This window comes from Eschrichtius robustus, chromosome 9, assembly GCF_028021215.1.
Source record: "Eschrichtius robustus isolate mEscRob2 chromosome 9, mEscRob2.pri, whole genome shotgun sequence".
Taxonomy (NCBI): domain Eukaryota; kingdom Metazoa; phylum Chordata; class Mammalia; order Artiodactyla; family Eschrichtiidae; genus Eschrichtius; species Eschrichtius robustus.
Window position 1 is genome coordinate 50,660,933 of NC_090832.1, and position 20,999 is coordinate 50,681,931.

General features: G+C 39.0%; 1 protein-coding gene across 4 annotated transcripts in view; it reads right to left on the reverse strand.

Annotated features, from left to right (window-relative positions):
* The window catches only part of FIG4 (FIG4 phosphoinositide 5-phosphatase), a 129,886-nt gene that overhangs the window by 36,192 nt on the left and 72,695 nt on the right, over window positions 1-20,999 (reverse strand). For all 4 annotated transcript variants that reach the window (XM_068551406.1, XM_068551405.1, XM_068551404.1 and 1 more), the window contains exons 16-22: window positions 20,603-20,741; window positions 13,584-13,642; window positions 11,610-11,757; window positions 8,942-9,025; window positions 6,976-7,171; window positions 5,884-5,966; window positions 3,725-3,811 (exon numbers count right to left, since the gene is read on the reverse strand). In XM_068551406.1, coding sequence (XP_068407507.1) covers window positions 3,725-3,811; window positions 5,884-5,966; window positions 6,976-7,171; window positions 8,942-9,025; window positions 11,610-11,757; window positions 13,584-13,642; window positions 20,603-20,741 — 796 coding nt within the window. The remainder of the gene's footprint in view (window positions 1-3,724; window positions 3,812-5,883; window positions 5,967-6,975; window positions 7,172-8,941; window positions 9,026-11,609; window positions 11,758-13,583; window positions 13,643-20,602; window positions 20,742-20,999) is intronic.

Genomic DNA, 20,999 nt, shown 5'->3' on the forward strand with positions numbered 1-20,999 from the left:
GCAGGGTGGTCTGGCATGAATACAGCAAACCACCGCTGGGCTGCACAGCACCCCGCCCTCCCTGGCACAGCGAGTCCTTCCACGCAGGCCCTTCTCATTCTGCATTTGGTCACAGGTGCAAGTGGAAGCAGGACAGAGAGAAAAAATGCTAAAACCTTGGTGTGCTTACTTTTTTCCTCTATCAGAAGGCAGGAGAGGGCAGAGGGCTTATGAGCAGGAAATAGAACAGGGGAAGAACTAAAAAGCGTTCAAGGATGGGTGAGGTGGGCTTCTAGGGATGCTCATGGGGCCCCATGCAGGCTCTGATGGTAATGGGAGGGGTGGGGGGTGAGAGTCAGTACATTTCAACAAACATTTACTGAGCACTCGATTTAGGTACTATTCAGGAGGCAGCAGGGAACACAAAGATGGGCTGCCCTCTAAGAACCTACAACTTACTAGGATGACAGTAACTCTAAATAGCAGTAGCACTGTTCTCATGATGGCTTAAACAACCTCCACATCATGTTATGAGTCAAGCAAAGTATGCTTGCCCAGGAAGCGTGTCTACATTTGGGACAATATGCTGGGTACCAGGAAAAGAGTAAAGGTATATTCTCTTTAAATATTAGAAACAATTTTCAAGCTCATTGGGGCTGAAACATTATGTCTGCATACAGAGCTGCCTACAAACCAGATCATGTCAGAAGATCAAAATGAGGGTTGTTCACACTAATAACCCAGTATTTTTACCACTGTGGGTGTAAGAGCAGCTGGTAACACTAGGCATTTATAGCTTAGTGATGGACAGCCAGCTCGTCTGGGTTTGAATCCTGGCTCCTCCACTTGCTAGCTGTTTGACCTTGGGAAAGTTACATAACTTCTCTGTGCTTCACTTTCCCCATCTGTAAAATGAAGATGATAGTTAAGACCTACTTCCTAGAGTTATTGTGAGAATTGAGTTAATACAGATTAAGGTACATAGCATAGTGCCCATCACACACTGCTCAGGAAATGTTGGCTGATGTCATTTCTCCCTAATCACCACCCATACACTTAGGGAGTGGCATGAGTTGAAGGGAGGGTCACACTCACACAGAATACAGCTATGAGTGTCTGGGCTGCCGGTGCAGACACTGACTAGTTTGCGGTTTAACATCCGCTTCTAAGAAATGTCCTGCAAGAGCTTGGGTGACCGTGCCCAGCTCCCCATCCAGGTTTCTGCACCTCTGCTTCAGGAGCCCCTAATCCACTGGCTCCTTGCCCATTGTTTACTGTCAATATATTTTACATTGGTTGTTGTATACCTCATATTTAGAAAAGGAGTATTGGTTTGCCTCATAATTTCAAGAAAAACTGGTAAGATTATGAATTGTCCAGAGATGAGTCGATACATATGTATATAAACTTAAGATAAACTTACTATCAATATATTTAAAAAAATACCAGAACCCAAAACATAATAAGATGAGAATTTCCAGGATCTCATATAAATCTAATTTCTCTTTAGTTTTGGCATAGCTTTAGAAATTTAAAATTGAATAGCTGACATTTTAAGAACCTAGTTACAGTTTCAATTTAAAGCACATGTGCACACAACCAAAAAACAACACTCTTGGGCAGTTGCCATGACAACACAATGCAGAGCCTACCAAGCTCTTTGTTATCCTGCTGAAGATGCTGCACCAAGACACACTCGTGTTCGATTCTTTACTAATTAAGTGGAAAAGGTTAAAAAAAAAAATCCTAGATTCACATGGTTTTCATCTGTGCTAAGACTCAGAAAAGCAAACACTAAATGTTTTAAGAAAAGGAAAAGTAACTTAACAGCAAGACCAATTACAGATCAAAGTAGACACAGTGTTGAAGGAAACGCGGGAACATGTTTTCCTTTTATTTTGTATGCTACATTCACTTCATCACCTGCTCCTCCTAAGTTGTGCCATACTATTTTAATGGAAGAATCATTTGAATAATACAATTTGGTTAACAGAGTCTCTTACTTTACTAACACATTGAAATACTTTCCTTCTTTGGCCACATCTATATCAGTTCATTTGGAAGCTCATACTTCCATATGCTAATTAGACCTACAAAAGAAAAACTGTCTCTAAGTTAATAGTTCATACGTTTTTTAAAAAAGAGAAAAAAAAATAGTGAAGGGGAGAGAAAGAAGGGATAAGTAGCCCTTTTGGAGGCGGCTGTGATAAAAGTCTTGGTTTTCCTTCCCCTTCTCCGATTAGCCATCTCTCTCTCTCCTCAGCGTTAAATTCAGATCCCCTCAAGACTCAGCTGTAGACCTTTTCTCACTCTGTTATTCTCTTTTCCTAAGTGGTGTCATCTTTAACCAGTGGCTTAATTATCACCAACATGCATTCACATTCCCAGAGGCTCTTTTCTGAGTTCCAGATCAGCTGATTCAACTGCCTCATAAACATGGCCACTCTGATCCCTCTTGAAAGGCAAACGGGTTCCTCCTACAGTGCTCCTTACCTTGATAAATGGCAGCTGTCAATGGTCCTAACACAGGTCCGAATAGGTTTTCAATACCTACTTGCTAAATGAATGAATGAATCAAACCTATTGTTTCCAAAAAACCTAACGGCCATCCTTGGTAAGGTCTTTTCCCCATATCCAACTATTTCACTATCCAGTCTATTTCACTTTTTAATATTTCCTAGATTCATCCCATTTCCAAAATCCTCCCAGCCACTGTTCTCTAAGGCACCAGTCTTTGCCTGGATCACTATAGTAGCCTCTTAACAATTAGGAACATGCAGATGTAGTACATGGAGAAGTCAGGCAGTCAGTATCTATCAAATAATTTATTAAACAAACTGATAAAGTTGTACCAAGAAAAGGGAAGAGAACATTTACTAAATGTCAACTCTGTGCCAGACACTGATCTAGATGCCTTGCATATCCTACCTCATTTAATCGCCACAGTGACCCCTTTTTATAGAAGAAACTCAGCTGAGCATATGGCATCAGGAGCCACTCCTGGTCACAACCTTTGCTTTGTTTGGTCCCAACAAGCAGAGAACAATGATAAATATGAAGAAGAAGGGGACAATGGTGATGATCACAACGTATTGAGGATTATTCCAGACACTGATCTAAGCACTTTGTATGCATTTTCATTTCAGCCTCACCATCCTCCTATGAAGCAGGTGCTACCATTAACCCATTTTGCAGATAAAGAAACTGAGCCACATAGGACTTAAGTTACTTGCTCAAGGTAAAAAAACACAAGAAGTGGCAGAGTGTTAAGTCAGGATATGAACCTAGTTCTATTTATTTAAGAATTTACTAAACTCCAAGTTATTCACTAAACAGCAAGTTAATAGAACTGGTGAAGATACAGAGCTAGAAAAGACAAACCACTCCTGCCCTCAAGGGTCTTGTACTGAATTTGAGGAGCCTGTGTCCAGGGTCAGAGCTGTTTTTTCATCCCACTGCTATCCACTGGAGAGCAGAGTTTCTGGAGGAAAACCCCCACCAACTTCAGTCCCACCTCCAAAGGGTGCATTTCAAGCACAGGCAAGGCGTCCAACCTCTTCCCCATCCCCACAGCTACCCAGTTTTCCTCGGATATGGTATTACACCAGGAGGAGATGCTTTAGTGCTTATACTCATTTGGGGACAAGACAATGTCTTTCTCATAAAGTCTTAAAAAAAAAGCACCCCGAATGGCATGAATACAAAGATTTTTTTTTTTTTTAACAAGGTCTAATCTAGTACTTACAATTTTATAACTCCATCTGGGCACCTGGAACAGAACTGCTGGCTGCTCTTGTCTTGTTTATGTTGACTCTGCCCCAGCTGCACAAATCTACAAATTATAACAGATACAAAGCTAAAGAACTACCTGCCACAAATTCAGTAGATCGCACAAAATGATATGGGCCTTCAAACGACAGTTATATGCTTACGTCAGAAAAGCACACAAGAGTACCCTATGTGACACAAGACTCGATTTATAAATGACTGCCTGATGTTAGAGTGGGTTTATGAGAAGTAAAGGAGGAGGAATGGGTTAAAATGTAAGTCGTAACCATGGACATAGGAATGAAACAAAACGTGTACTTTGTTGCATTCTGTTTACTCAAATGTGATACAGAACTTGAGCCAAAATGTTCCTGAAGCCAGGCAGATGATCTTGTAAGGCCTCGCATATCTAAGGGTGACAGCAGCAGGAAGCATGGGGAAACGTGAGGTAGTGGCGGGGACGGGGATGTCTGCAGTGAGACAAACAACAAGGAAACGCCAGATCGGGCTAGGGAGCCATCTCCTGGAGCAAGGATGTTGCTAAGCACCCAGGGCATGGAGTTGGTTTCCTCAGGACCACAGGAATCCCCAGGTATACCTACGCCAGCCGCTCGGAAGAGTACTTTCATCTGAGCTGGAGGGGACTGAGGAGACCACCTGCTGAGCACCACTGGCACCCCCCCACCCCATCCCCCTCAGAGAAGCCTCCAACGACACTAATCCCCACTTGCAGCTACCAAAGGGACTCGCCCCAGGCCAGCTCGGCAAGGTAAGAGGATGCCTGGCAATGGGCCACTGATTGGATCACTGATCTGGATCTGAAGTGTGGCCTGTGCTACGTGCACCCATCTTCCCCTCAGGGATGCAGTTTGTAGTTTTTATGAGCTTTTTTTAAAAGTCAGGAAAAGTGCTGAAGAAACTACCAATTATTAAATCAGTACAGCACTATGAAAAACTTTTAAATTAGATTACTCTTATCCAAACTTTTATCTTCAGCAAGTGAACAGCCTTGACATGTACACTTATGCTCTCTGCAATAAATAAAGTCATATTACTCAGTCACTAACCCCAGATAAGTCATTCTTCCAGACCATGTTGCTTATGAAGGCCCACTTCAACTACTAAAGAGTTGAGCTACAGAGTGTGACAGGTGTATGAATGTCACTGCGTGTCTGTGTATCCAGCAGTGAGGAGGGTGTGGCTGAGTTCTGAATGACTCAATTGGCTGCGAGTAAGACAGTGATGCACAGTCATACCAGTGCTTCTGTAGCCAAGAAATGCTGTACATTTCTATATTTCACGTATTCTACAGCAGATCTTACTAGTTTGAAGCAGAGAGCTGAAAATATCCAGTTCAATGGATTCTGCAAAACAACTACCCTCCTTAAAAAAGACCTGGAGGTTAGTGCTCATTTATATTACAGTTTACATAAGCCAAACTTAGATGAAGTGGGTCCATGTTCACTTGCAATAATTAAGTCTTCTTAATGCATACATTAGGTTGAGGGGGCGTTTACAGTGGTCTCGTAAGGGTTTTAAGGATTTCTAGGTGAGGAATTAATTTGAGAATCTGATAACTATGAATCTTTGCAAGTGCACGCAGACACACAAAATTATATCCGTGATTTCAGGGAATTCCTTTTTGGCAGATCGCCTCCTTTTAGCTAGGTCTTCCTAAAAAAGGTCAATAACATTCTGAATTGGTGCCCCGACATCACTGCTTCCTTCTCCCTCCTCAGCCTCCACTCCCACCCCAAGCTGAAGGGAATACAAGGTCCTCAGCTGTCCGTATCCCAAGTTCATTTTGTAAGAAGGTACTTGATCTTGAGGATTTGTTAATGCAGGAATGCAGAGATGTATTTGAACTTCAGTTTGCAGCTTACGGGCAGTGAAAATACATGTAAGCATCATAAATTTTTATCATTGAGGGGCCCTGAGAGTCTCAGGCAGTAAGTAGGCCCTTTAACTCCAAATATAAATTGTTTCAGAATTTGACCTAAATGCTGCTATTTTATTCCAAGTGGAATTCACTTCCTTCTGTATTGTTGACTATTTTCAATTTTTAAACATTATACTAGATACAAGGTATTGTATTACATTTGCATTTGTCCTTAATCTCTCATGAAAATACTTTACCTTAAATAAATGGAGAGATCTTCTTCTGAGAGGCCATCTGAGAGGTTGATTCCATACACCTCTTTCATGGGCTGGACCACATTCTGGGGTCAAAAGAAAAGGGAACCAGGAAGAAGTTATAGACATCTAGAATATGAATAATTTCCAAAGATGAAGAAAATGAACCTGTGAATTTTCCCACAAAGGCAATCACAATGTTTCTTCAACCTGGTTCATTAAATTTCTCAGTTAATGGTTTTTTCAATCTGACTTCATTTTCACTAAAATAGTTTATTTTAGGGTAAAAAACTATTAGGTAATTACTAATTGCTTTTGAATAGTGCCGAAGTTGGCAAACATTTTCTGTAAAGGGCCAGACAGTAAATATTTTAGGTTCTTTGGGTCATACTGTCTCTGCCATAACTACTTAACTCTGTTGCTGTTATAGGGCAAGAGCAGCCATAGACAATATATAAACAAACAGATATGGCTGTAAATAGGCATGGCTGGTTGTAAATAAAACTTTATTTACAAAAACAGGCAGCAGAATGTTTTGGCCAATAGGTTGTAGTTTGCCAACCCCAACCCATGGCAACACGTCTAGCTTTAATGACTTTTGGCCATTTCTAGAAAGCAAATTTCCCCAAAGCTAAATTTGGTTCTTCTGTGGTTTACTTGCCTTTTGTTTTCCCTCAATATATTGGTAATGTCGAATTGAACAGGATGAACTTGCCACTGGGGTTATGCAAAGATTGTGAGGCCTAGATCCAAACCCTGCATTCCAACAATGTGCTGAGCAAGGGAATAAACAGATGGGCTACTGTACCAAAGTAATAAGTGGATGGGCTGCTCAAAGAGGGACAGGATTCTCTCAAGAATTCTGAAGTGACAAGAAATTTACTGTTACACATGGAAGCAAAAACACCCGTTTCAGAAACCATTTTCAGTAATGTCTTTGCCAAATGTATTCATCTCTGCAGTGCCTGCAACACTGTTCATTAGAAAGGTGTGAGTGAGGTAATGTGACTTTTTCTTGCTCTCAGCCTTTCAACTGAAAGCGGGATTTTGGAGATGAGCCTCACGCCGGACTGCACACTCTCCTCGGCCCCTGACCTCTGTCACTTTGGCACTGTCGCCCGTGTCAGTCATCTTCACTGGCGTGGAGCGCTGGGACACGGAGCCCTCCTCCTCCCGGTCGGTCCCGGAGTCATCCTCAGAGCTGCTGGACACGGCCTCCTCGCTGGGCGGCGGAGGGGCACTGGCGGCCGTTTTCCGCTGTAACACAGCTTCTTCTCTGTTGCTCTTGTTTCTTTAAAAAGATGAATACAGATGTGAACCATCTGTAAACCGAACCCTCAACGCTTACTGTGTATCACTCTGTCCCAAAGCCTTAGTCCATAAGAAAATGACTGTGAGAAGCTAGCTTCTGGATTCAAGCTGTGCTAAAGGGAAAAGTTTAATATTTTATCATGTACGTGCTGACCTTATATGAATTTAAGCTTTGTTATAAATTCAGAAAATAAACAAGTATGTGCTTGTAGTGTGCAGAAAAGTCTTTTCACCGCTTGGCTACTGTGTCTTCCTTTGGTAACTGAAATCAGTATTTTCAAAATTTATATCATAATAGAAGACTATTATGTTTGAGATATTAGTAAAATTACCTATAATTTGTAGAAGCTTCAAGAAAGGGTCGATAGCCAAATCCATATATTTCTGTCCCTCCTATGAATTTTTAGCAATCACAGTGGCAGCTGATTACTTGTACCAAAGTAATGAGCAACTGATGAACATAAACTAAGATTTTAAATTGTTTTATTACTAAATAACTATATTTTCTGAACATTCCTTCTAATAATAGGGAGTAGATGGGGGGAAAAAACATAGAAAAAGCCCACACTTATTTACTTTTATTTTAGTGCCAAATTTGATAGTAAGAATATTGTCTTAATTCAGAAAACATTTTATGGTAATATTTTTGGCTTTTATGAAAAATATTTAATATATTTAATATTTCACTCTTACTTTAAAATATTTTCTGCAAGGGACTTAAAATACCATAATATTCTGCATTTTCTAGGAAAGAAACATGCAATACTATCTAACCATGGGTTAGATATTATAGAAAATAAATTCATTTCTGACTTTCTGCAACTAAAAATTAAAGTTGATACATTTCAGTACTATACACTAATATAGCTTGCCATTTACATATTTGTCCCAGGAACTCCTTAAATTCTAAATGTCCTGAGGATGTTAACCTTCTTTTAAATTCCTCTTAGCATCTGGTCCAGGGCTTAACATGCAGCTATTTAATAAGGCCACATATTTAAGCCACATAAATGGTGTATCTAGAAAACAGTAATATATATCTCATTGTATAAATCACATGTAGCTAGAATCCAATTAGGCCCCCGTACACATTCCCAAATACAATTAATTAGGACTCAGAATCTACAGGCTGGCCAGGGTTTCTGGCCAGGGCCTAGGAGAAATCTTATCACTGGGATTACTCAGGTCAGTGGCAGTAACAGAGATTCTTACGCTAGAACACATTTCATTCCAGTCTCAAAGCATAAAGACTGTAAACACGGTTTGTTCTCTTCCTCATATTATTGCATATAATAACAGTCATTCCCAAAACAATGTTACAGTAATACACAGAAAATCTATTAAGTCCTCTGTCTGAGCATTTGCTTTAATGTTGCCTCAGGATGCCAACGAAAATAAATACAACTAATATAAATTTTTACCTAAGTATTTTATGTTGTGGGAAACAGAGGATGCTGAGTTATTAAAGGACATACATAATATCTGCTACCTGCCTTTATGCCATCTGTGAAACTCCTGATTTAAAATAGTAAAATGCATCGGGTTGCTGGAATTCCCATAAATTATACTTTCAGTGTCTAACACTTTTTAATGATCCCAGTGCTGTAAAAAAGCTACCTGTATAGATGCAGTGAATGGACTGCTCCAAACTATGTGACTTGAAGTTATTCGTTTTCGGTGGAAATTATATTGTAAGCGCTATACTATTTTACATGAATCTTTAAAATTTCATTCTATCTGCAAATCTTACCCCAGTACTGATTTTCCGGTTTCATCTGGCTTACGCACTGTAAACGGACTTGGATCAATGCCAAAAGTCTTAGGCATGAAGTCACTGAAGAAAAGGGAAAAAATTCCACGTGAATCACCGTCCATCCAATGACTGTCCACTTCCATCTCAACTCACATTCTTACACGATTCCTTCTTAGCCCTAGGAGGTATATATATTCTAAGCCAAATAATCAGGGGAGTTTAGGTAATCTGGGCCATAAAACCCCAAGAACTAATGGTACTCAGTAACTTCAATGTTGGCAGTCCTCACTGTGAATTTTCTCTGATTAAGAGACCCAACAGTTTTGAATTTAAGATTTTGTTTACTGGAGGAGAGTTGGTATCTGAATTACTGCTAAGATGCATACCCTCTGGCTGTATATCACGAATTCGTTTTCGGGTAAAATTAAACTCATAAAACCAATGGCAAGACACTTAGCTGCTCAGTTTTATGGACAATGTTTTTATTACACAATACCACCTAAGGAGGTGGACATAATGATCAAAAACGCAGTGGTATGAACTGAAGTATCAACACCTACCTCGTTAGGCTGGGGTTAATTCATTAAAACACTGTTGGAACACTTCAAATAGAAACTGTTAATTTACCACTTACTGAGATAAGCTGAAGCTACTTCCTCACGATGCAGGGCCTACCTTACTATTACCGCTGAAGCCAGACCAAACCCTTTAATAGATGCCAAAAAGGCAACAGTTGCGTGATTTATGCAGATAAGACTCATAACTTCTGGCAAGGATACTGCTCCAAGTGTGTGATTCAATATTACATTTTTTGAAGGAAAAGAAAGTAATATTGAATCTGACTCAAAATGCCTACTTAACAGTTTGAAAATGTTGTTTTCAAAATGCAGGTGGTTTCATTTTTCTTTCTTTCTTTTTGAACATACACAGTCCATCTTCATTATTTGTGGATGCCACATTTGAGAATCTGCTTACTCACTAAAATTTATTTGCAACCCCAAAGGCAACACTCAGAGCTTTCGTGATCACTCGCAGACAAGCGCGTGCGCAGAGCAGTGAAAAAAATTAGAGTAACCGCGCTCACATTCCCAACCGAGGGAGAACAAGGTGACACTCTGCCTTCTTGCTTTAGCTCTCAAACTGAAAACAAGTGTCCTTTTCACAGTCTATTTAGTGCCACGTTTTTCACATTTTTGTGCTTTTTGGAGATTTCACTGTCTAAAATGGCCCCCAAGCATAGTGCGGAAGTTGCCTGGTGTTTCTAAGCAGAAGAAAGTTGTATGTTATAGAGAAAATACATGAGTTAGAGAAGCTTCATTCAGGCATGAGTTATAGTGCTGTTGGCTGTGAGATCAACGTTAATGAATTGACAATATATATTATACAAGGTATCTTTAACAGAAGCATACAAAATAAGATTACGTATTGATTGGTTGACGAAAATGTTATGACCAGATGTTTTCAGGAAACTAACCCTGTATTTCTCCTAAGAGCAATGGTTCAGTGTTCTCTAACTCAGTGTTTGTAGGAACTTTACAGAGCATAACTCCTGCCAATAAATAAAATCAATTGTATATCTGTACATACACATATACGTAATATCATTCACCCTTTGCTGAGTTGAAAAATTCTGGAAAATGACAATAACCTTACAGTTACAACTGCTAAACTTTAACAAGTGTAACTGAAAATCAAGCAAGTGAAAATTCCAAACTTTCTATCTGAAACTGAAGCAAAATGTAGAGTGATTTCTAGGAAACAAACCATGGAATATGTTTCCACATGTACCATGTTAAGTTTAGGCATACATATATCACATTTGAAGTAAATGAAAAATACAAAATGTAAATACAAAAATGTAAACTTTAGTATAATACATAATGATCAAAAACTGATTTTCTTTGCCTAATTTTCTTAATCTAGTACCATCATCTTCCTAAAAGGCTCCGCCAAACTCGAAAAGAGACAGAAAAATGAAGTATGTTCAAAGGTGGAGAGATGCCTACAAACAATGTCATATGAGTTATGAAACAAGGATATTTACCCTGAAAAAAATTAATATTGCTTCCTCAAATATCTAGAGGGCTGTCACACAGAAGAGGAACTAGACTTGTCCTGTGTCTAATAAAAATAGTAATATAATAAGAGTCACCATTTATTAGTCACCCACCTGTGTCAGGTACTACATTAGGCACTTGGTGCATGTGTGTCTGTGTGATACACACCCCTCTCTATATGAAATGAAGAAACAGACTCACATAAGTTGGATAATTTTCTCTAGGTCACACAGGTAGGCAATGGCTGGTCTAAGATTCACATTCCGGCCTTTCTAACACCAAAGACTATGCTTTTTGTCCACTAATTTATGCTGGCTCTCAATTTCTAAGTTCAACTTAAAAAGCTGAGTTTATTCCAAATGACAAATTAGGACCGAAGAGAGGCAGATTTCAACTTATCTAAGAGAAGAATTTAACTCCAGTTGTCTAACTGTAGAAGGACAGCCTCCTGAGTAGTGGGCTCCCAATCGCAGGAGGAATTCAGAGGCTGGACAACCACCTGCTAGCAGGCTTGCAGAACAGATTTCGAGTAAAGTAAGATATAGCTGTACAAACTAGGAAAACTATAGTTCCCCAATTCTTCCAGTTTCAGAGAACTCACAACATACCGCGCTGAACTCGTCATAGCCAAGCAAAAGGTGTCATCAAAGCTACTCAGCTCGTATGGTCGAAAAAATTCGTTGTGGATGTCAATCTCCTCTTCGTATTTGTGAAACTTCTTCACTATCAACTTCTTTAAGTTCGCAGCACAGATAACTAAGAGAGATACTGCCTGTTACTCTTAAAGCCTTTAGATTACATCTCTCAAGTATTTCTGGAATATCAACTGTGTTCACAGAGAGCTCACTGAACAAGTTCAGCTCCTGCCTCTGGCACTTTCACGCTTGGAAAAGGAACAAGATATGTGCACAGAATATATACTGCAAAGCTGAGCATGACAAGCTCTAAGGAGGTGGAGGCCTCTGGAAGCTGGGGTAGGAGTGGGGAATTATTTTAGAAATCAAATTATTCAGTTCTTTAAATTCCTTTTTGCTCTTAAATAAATACCGTCTGCCTTCTAGACAAAAATTATGCAATTTCACTAAATTTTCCTTTATATTTCAAATCCTATTTATGGGCAATATTAGGCTGCTGAAGTCCTATCCTTTTTCCCAGAACAACCAAATCTTAGCAATATGAGTTATGACTTTGCCCAGAATTTCAAGGTAACAAATACTTTTTAAAAGTTAATTAATAATTTATTAAGAACCGAAAGTCATTTGCAACCTTTTTACTTTATGGCCTTCACCACCCAAAGCTGGGATGGTCAACCATGACTAGATGGAGTCCTCAACTGGAATGTTCCAGATTGGCAATAGATCTTAATATCCTTTCACAACTGGGAAAACTGGCTTGCCCATGGTCAGGGGAATCAGTAACAGAATCAAGAATAAACTCTATTGCAAATTGGTCAATTATTTAATTTATTTGGAAACAAATTATATTCTTTTAATATAAAATTTTTCCTGCCTTTCTGACAAATTAATAGATAATTTAAACTTCAGTGACTAAAATGTACTTCTATACACACATCTGTACTTTTTTTCACTGCTTAGATATAGGAAAAGTTTTTATTTCTCCTTGTGAATGGGTCTTCACTTCCTCCCCATTCCCCCCAAATATCTAGACATACATCAAGTACTAATTTTAAATGATGAACTAATATATTATATCCACTAAACATTTGAGGGACATACCTAATAACTGTAAGATACAATAGATAAAAGTATAACACAATCTCTGCCCTTAAAAAAGCTAAGATGTTGTACCCCAATGTTCATTGCAGCACTATTTACAATAGCCAGGACATGGAAGCGACCTAAATGTCCATCAACAGAGGAATGGATAAAGAAGATGTGGTACATATATACAATGGAATATTACTCAGCCATAAAAAATAACAAATGCCATTTGCAACATGCCAAAATGCCATAGCAACATGCATGGACCTAGAGACTGTCATACTGAATGAAATAAGTCAGACACAGAAAGACAAATATCATATGATATCACTTATATGTGGAATTTTTTTTAAAAAAAGGTACACATGAACTTATTTACAAAACAGAAGTAGAGTCACAGATGTAGAAAACAAACTTATGGTTACCAGGGGAGTAGGGGGGAGGGATAAATTGGGAGATTAGGACTGACATATACACATTACTATATATTAAATAGATAACTGCTGTATAGCACAGGGAACTCTACTCAATTCTCTGTAATGGCCTATATGGGATAAGAATCTTAAAAAAAGAGCGGATGTGTGTTTAACTGATTCACTTGCTGTACACCTGAAACTAACACATTATAAATCATACCATAAATCATAAATCATAATCATAAATTATACCCCAATAAAAATTTTTTTTAAAAAGCTAAGATGTTACAATCTCCTATCTATTGTAATAGCAACGTAACACTGAGTAGTCATTCATTTCTTTCTAATAAAATATTATACACAAAGAATTGAATGCATCAAGCTCATTTAAGAATAATTCCAAAATATATTAGTATAAAAACTAAAAGAGAAACAGTATACCTACCTTCATCATAAGGCAGTGGTAAATGTTTTATTACCTCTGGTGTCCACCAGTAAGTATAACTATCAAAAAAAAAAAAAAAAAAAGGGATAAGATGGCCCAAATGTAAATGTAGATTTTCTACAATTCACTGGATAAAAGGGTGTATGGTCTAGAGTAAGATGCTGTCCCATACTTCAAAGTTAATTTTTTTCTTTTAAAAACATGGCTGTGAAGCTTTTGGCACAGTAGGTCTTCAACATGTTCATTCCTTTCCCAACCCCTTCTTGTTTCAACTACATCACAGATCTACAGAAATGCCATGTACATGTCTGAGAGTCAAGGTGCTGTGATGTTACCTACTTTTAGCTAAAAATGATTCAGGTATACTGAGCCAGACTCTACGAGCTGCTGTTTACTGTGCCTACTTTATTACCCTGCCACCTGGTGAGCAGCGGGACTGTGACCCAAGTCCTACAAGTAGGATTCTCCTGCGTGTAGTTACCTGAGAGTTAGATTACTTTTTCTACTCTGCTCTATGTGTCTGGGTCTGTGTATATGGTTAAACAGTTCAGCAAAATCATTAAGTAAATGGATAATCCTAAAGAACAAATTTCCTTAAAAAATAGTATAGCCCCTGTTAATCTTTAACTGTAAACATTCACTACTTGATTATAGAGGCCAGTCAGAGTAAGGCTGGGAATTTCAATCATCTGGATTTCTGCTAGAAAACTCAGAGAATCTGAAAGAATCCTGAACTGCCTTTTCTCTGAACACTGAATTTAATTCTAAATCAAATTCTGATGAAATGGATATTTACAAGGAGAATGCTATATCAAAGTTAATGAGAGCTAGGAATGGGAATGATGTAAAATGGGATATCAAATTTAAAAAAAAACAGATTTTCAAAAGGTTCAGAAAAAAGAGCCTACAGCCAAAAATGCTAAAAGATCATTTAAAATAAATGAAAGGCTTTCTAAAAATAAAATGTTGACATTACGACCTTGAATAACCCCAATTATGATGAATGGGGAGTATCTAAAGGAAATAGGCAACGTAGAGAACTCTCCTAGAGATGGCAAGCAGATACATGACCAAGGATGACCAACAAAAGAACCAGGAAGCCTAGTGAACTGTGGGGGTAGGGTGGGTAGTACTATGATAACAGGAAAGACTCCTAGAGTTTTGCTTGAGACTGAAGTTACGCTTTAGAGCACTGCTTCTCAAAATCAGTGTATACACAAAAATCACTTGGAGATCCTGTGAAAAGGCAGATTCTGATTCAGTAGGTGGGGCCTGAGATTCTGCATTTATGACAAGCTCCCGGTGATGCCAAAGGGGCTCGTCCTTAGACTTTTTGAATAGCAAGGCTTTAAAAGCATGAAAAGAAGAGAAAAGGGATAAGTCTGCTGCTTACAGAGAATTCATTCAGTCTTTCAACATTTATTAAGCACCTACTGTGTATCAAGTACTGCTCTATGTGTTAGAAATGCCACGTTGAAAATAATGACAGAGGGTGTAGAGCTACTTAATTCCAGTATTGTTTCCATCTTCACCAGGCATAGTAAGTTTCACACTGGAAAGAGAAATACACAAGATAAGAAGGAACTGTGCACAGCCCAAGAGGTGGAAGGAAGCAGTAGAACATCTCTAAGAGCACTCAAGTGTCCTGGTACAGTTGAGATCAATAATCTTTTAAGGAACAGTGAAGAATAGAACTGACAATGGGAATGGGCAAATGCAGTCTTGATGTTCAAAAGTGAGAGGGTGAAAGATTCCAAAAACTGTACAGCAATAAGTGTGATGTCAGTGCAGGCAAGATAACGAAACAAATATTTACTAGAGACGTACTGTGAGTAACCTAAAAAGATGACCAGTGGCTTCTATGAATCCACATATATTCACGAAAACAAGTCCCACCAGGCTATTCAGACTATCAGATCAGGGGAATGAAAAAGACGCGCGCGTGCGTGCGTGCGTGCGTGTGTGTGTGTCTGTCTGTCTGTCTCAGAGAGAGAGAGAGAGAACTCGCACGTGAGCAAGAGAACGTATCAGCTTGCATTAAGTAATTTCCTAAAAAATGGTGCACACAATGAGCTTACTTAGGAAAAAGAAGTAAACATTATAACGAACGTGTTTTAACTCAGAATGTACCATGTGGAGAAAAAGAATTAAGAGGATCATCCTAATTAGTGCTTTTTTTTAGTATTAGTGCTTTGAGACCAGGCCATAAAGTTTAGTAATATTAATAAAAAATTTATCTCCCTAAGCAAGATAAAGCAACTTAACAATACTTTTTTTAAAGTCCAACTCTGGGACTTCCCTGGCGGCCCAGTGGTTAAGACTCCATGCTTCCACTGCAGGGGGCACAGGTTCAATCCCTGGTCAGGGAACTAAGATCCTGCATGCTGCATGGTGAGGCCATAAACAAACAAATAATAAAGGTCCAACTCTTCTGAGTGGGTCTCAAGCAAAGAAGCCCAAAGAAACACCTGCCCTGGGGAAGCTGGGCTGAGATGGATGGAAGAGGAGAGCATCTAAGAGGACTGAGCCCAGGACTGGGGGACCTTCATCACCCGACCCACCAGGCACATTCACTCAGGGGAAGAGCACATGCACTGAGACAGAAATCTGCTTTGGGACCAGGTATCAGAGGACAGGAGAGTGCAGGTTGGTGCCACTTCCTCCTTTGCATAAATACCTAGTAAGTCAGCTTCTTTTCTCTTTTTCAGTCCCCAGTATTAAGAGTGTTCAATTCCACTGGCTCACATAGAAAGGTTAGGAAGATTTTAAAATACTCTTTACTTCCCCTAGTAAACTTGGGAGCCCTCTGAAATAATATATATGGACTTGAGCAAAGCAATTGATACATGTGAACAATATAGAGAAATGTGAGCAGGATGACAGGATAGTCAAGTGTTGACAGCATAGTAAGTTACAGCTGTTTAAATGATTCCAACCAAACATCACAAAACAATGTTAAGGTGGAAGGAGTTGTGGGATGGTATCCCACAGGGCTCTGCCATCTACCCTATTCTATTCAAGGACTTACCCTATGTCATCAAGGACTTGTAGGATCAAGATGGCCAGCTGATTAATTCTGAAGAAGCTACAAAACTCGAGGAAAGAGTTAATAAAAAGGATATATATTTACATACTTTTTTTGGAAGCAGGCAAAGCATGTACAAGCATGACAAGATGGCATAGACAAGGCGTGGCAGTAGGACATGTTAAAAGGACTTGGGAGTCCCAATGGATAGGAAGCCCAAGGAATTAACATTACAATGGCATTACTGAAAATAGTTAATGTAACCTTACACTTAATGATTAAAAAATAGATTATCCAGGACAAGGGGAATAATGGTACCAATGGTCCCACAACAGTTGGCACAAATCAGACCTAACTCTGACTACTATTGGACCCAGGTCTGGATACCAGAGTTTAAAAAGAGCACTGACATAGGCTGGAATACAGAAGAGAGCCTTCCGAATGCTAAACAGACTTAAAACTACAGTATAGGAGAAACAGCTAAGAAAGTGGAGCTATATTTAACCTGGAGAAGAAGCGATTTTGAGAACGTGTGAACTTGTCTTCATCTATTTAAAAGACTATCAAGTGGATGAGGAAATTGTGTTCTCAAGGTCTCAGGGGTTGAACTAAGATTAGTAGGTAAAGTTATAGAGAAGCAGATATCGGCATGATATGAGGAAGAATCGTGTAAGTGAACTGTCCGAAAACAACTACCTCTCAACCAGACATGCCCTGGTTGACAAACAAGGGCCAGACAAGCATAGTCTGGGAATACAGAGGGAACTCACATATCAGACAGAGAATAGAGCCAGGAAACCTCCCAACTCTGAGTCAATGAGATAATTAGTGCTTAATGTCTAAAAATATCTTGGTAACATTATCAACATTCATTCAATAAATGGCATCTGAGATGATATATGACACATTAACCTATTTCAGAACAAAGCTTCAATCAGTGGTTTTGAACAGATCAATAAACATGGGGTTTTGAGTCACAAAAGTAGTCACCTCAAGAGGATTGGTTTGGACAAACTTTAGGCAGAGCTAGGTTTATTCCCCCTTCCCTTATCATTCAATAAAAATGTTATTTCAGAATAAATCATTGGTAAACACAGTATAAAATACATGATGGTCACCAAGTTTGGAAACACAAGCAAATACATAAAGTGTTCATTGATATTATGTTATAATAAGTGATAAAATAATATTATCTAAGTTTCTAGATTTTATGGCCATCCTATATGATTTTTAATAAATGTTACAACTAGGGAATGTAATCCCTTTAAAAAATAATAACAATACAAACATCTGTTGGACTTACTATGTGGTAAGGATTTATATGATCTCATCTGATTCTCAGAAAAACCTACACATCAGACACTATATTATCTCTATTTTACTGATGTGGAAACTGAGAACTGGACCAGTTATGTGACTTGCCTCTGGTCACACAGGTATTAACTGCAGGCAGTCTCTCCAGAGCCTGGCTGCTTCAGGACTGTGTTGATTGTGTGTCAGACCCAGTACTAGGTACTTCTCACCCATTTTCTCATTTAATCCTCAAAATGACCTGTGAGGTGAGTATGGTCATCTCCATTTTACAGTTGGGAAAACAAGTTTTCCAGATGTTTAGAAAACAAGTTTTCCAGATGTAAGGTAACACACTTGCAGAAATTCCAACTCAGCTCTACCCTGACGTCCATGCTCCTGTCTGGTTACTGCCTCTGGCTAAACTGTTCATTCCTTCTGAGAATTATAATACTGACTTAACTGTCATCAAAATAACTGGTATAGGTGGTGACACCAGAAAGTTCAAAATAAAGCACTGAAATTTATCTGACAGTCTTTATAAGTACTGTGGATGAGGAGTATCAATTGTTGATGCCAAAAACCAATTTTTGGAATTTTGACATTCTGGAGAAAAAAACAAACAAACAAATCAGGAGACCAAGTCAACTGCGAGAGACACAGTATCTACTTTGATAAAAGTTTATTTTCAGTGGGAGACTTCTAGCTGATTCTTGCTGTACCATCTAACCAGCTGAATAATCTCAGTCAAGCCACATCCCCTCTGCACTTGTTTCCTTTTTTTTTTTTTCAATGGGAATGTAACATCAGCTTCCTTTTATTCCCACAAATAAGCGCCAACACTGCCTGCCTCAGTTATGTAACTCAAGGTAAGCAGGTGGTTTTAACTTACGTTTGTAATTTACTAGCTAATTTCAGCAACAGAAAATCGAGTTTTGTTTGTTCCCAAGTTGTATCTTAATAGCTTCAATACTTTAAGTTAATATAAAGTTTTAGAAAGTCAACCACATTTACCCATAGTCAGCTGTATCAACAAAGCTAAATATAGGTATTTACACTTATCTCTCATCAAATAAACATAATTAGCTCCAGATTTTTTGTCAGCAAAAATTCACAGCAATCATTTATTAATCTTAAATGTAGTGGAAAAACCAGCACTGCTTCATTTATAGGGAAAGTAAGCTCAAGTATTAAGCTGGCTATTCCAATAATATATGTACTTAAAAGAACAAAGCTGAGGGCTTCCCTGATGGCGCAGCGGTTGAGAATCTGCCTGCCAATGCAGGGGACACGGGTTCGAGCCCTGGTCTGGGAAGATCCCACACGCCGCGGAGCAACTAGGCCCGTGAGCCACAATCGCTGAGCCTGCGCGTCTGGAGCCTGTGCTCCGCAACAAGAGAGGCCGCGATAGTGAGAGGCCCGCGCACCGCGATGAAGAGTGGCCCCCGCTTGCCGCAACTGGAGAAAGCCCTCGCACAGAAACGAAGACCCGACACAGCCATAAATAATAAGTAAATTAATTTTTTTAAAAAAAGACAAAATTGTAGTTCCCAGAGGCTCTCATTAAAAAAATAAAAAGTTTTTTAAAAAAAAGAACAAAGCTGAGAAACATATAAACTCTGACGTTTCCTTAAGATTTTAAATACTCCTGAAGTAACACAGAATTTGGTAACAGCTGTAACATCAGCACTTGCTGATTCACCAGCTGTTTGTGGTCTGTCCACACAATTAGCCCAGACCGGCAATGACCCCTGTAGTGCTCGAGAGGCATCACTGCACAAAACAAGGGCTGTATCACACTGATCCTGTGAGAGGAGAGCATTGGGAGCAAACTTGACATCACAGGCCTTTGAACAGAAGGCACCAGGCTCCAACCCCATATGTGAAAAATGTTGCCCATTATTAGTACATGACTCTTCAATTAAAAATGCTAAAGAGTCCTCTAATTAAATTCTCATAATGACTTTGTGATGTGTGTCCTGTCATTTACTTTTTGTACATGAGGAAAAAGAGGCTTAGAGAGGTTAAATAACTAGTTCAAGGTCACACCACTGCAGAGACTCCAATTCTACCCGACCCTGAGGCCTGGGCTACAGGGCGTCCTGTCAAAACACCTCAGGGAAACAGTTCATTTCTTTGGGGACTATTACTACCAATTTAACTGTCATCAAAATAACCGATACCGGTGAATGACTCTAGAAAGCTCAGACTGAGCAGTAGGGGGGGTGGGAGTGGTATCTGCCACTAGCGCCACCGCTCTAGTTTCCTGTCCTCCCTAGTGTCACCAGGAGTTCCTTGTGCTTCTTGGAGGAAAGAACGTTGGAATTCCAAAGTGAGGCTGCTTAGTACACCACACTTAAAAACCAAAGATTGACTCCTGAAATGCTGAGTTCTTTATCATTCCACATTTGTACGAAGCAGTCAAAAATGATGTTAATGGTTTGCTCGAGTGTAGCTTCAACTTACATTCAATGGTTAAGTTCTGAAACTTTATATCTTATGGAAAATGCCAAACAACTGTATTTGTTAATGATGATTTCCCAAACCTACTATCAGGACATCAACAATACTAAATTCCTCATGGCAAACATGTACCAAGACTGACTTCTTTAGCCTATATGACCATTTCTCAAAAAGAAAACTATCTCACATTCATAATAACATCGAATCTGAGTTTACATAGTAGACTAGGAAAAAAAAATACCTTCTCCTTGTTGGTAAAAGTCTCATGGTATTTTTATGATGCAAATAAAAGTCTGTCGGGAGTTCCCAGAGATGAGGTTTCCCTTCAGTGGGATGGAAAACTCCCAGGAAGAGATTAATGGAATCTTGTCTATCAGCATCTAAAAAGCAAAATATGTATTTCAGGAAATCCATTACTGACATAAACAACTCAGGGGAATGTTCTCTTAGGAGGATAATGGTACAACTGTGATTTCATAGAACATACCTCTGAAAATAATAGCATTTATACTTCAAAAGTCACACACATACACAAAATCTAAAACAGCCAAGATTTTGAGAATTAAAATCTTGCTTCAAAATGTTTCCTTTTTACTCTGTACTTCTCATAACACAGAGGATGGTGAACATAAACTGCT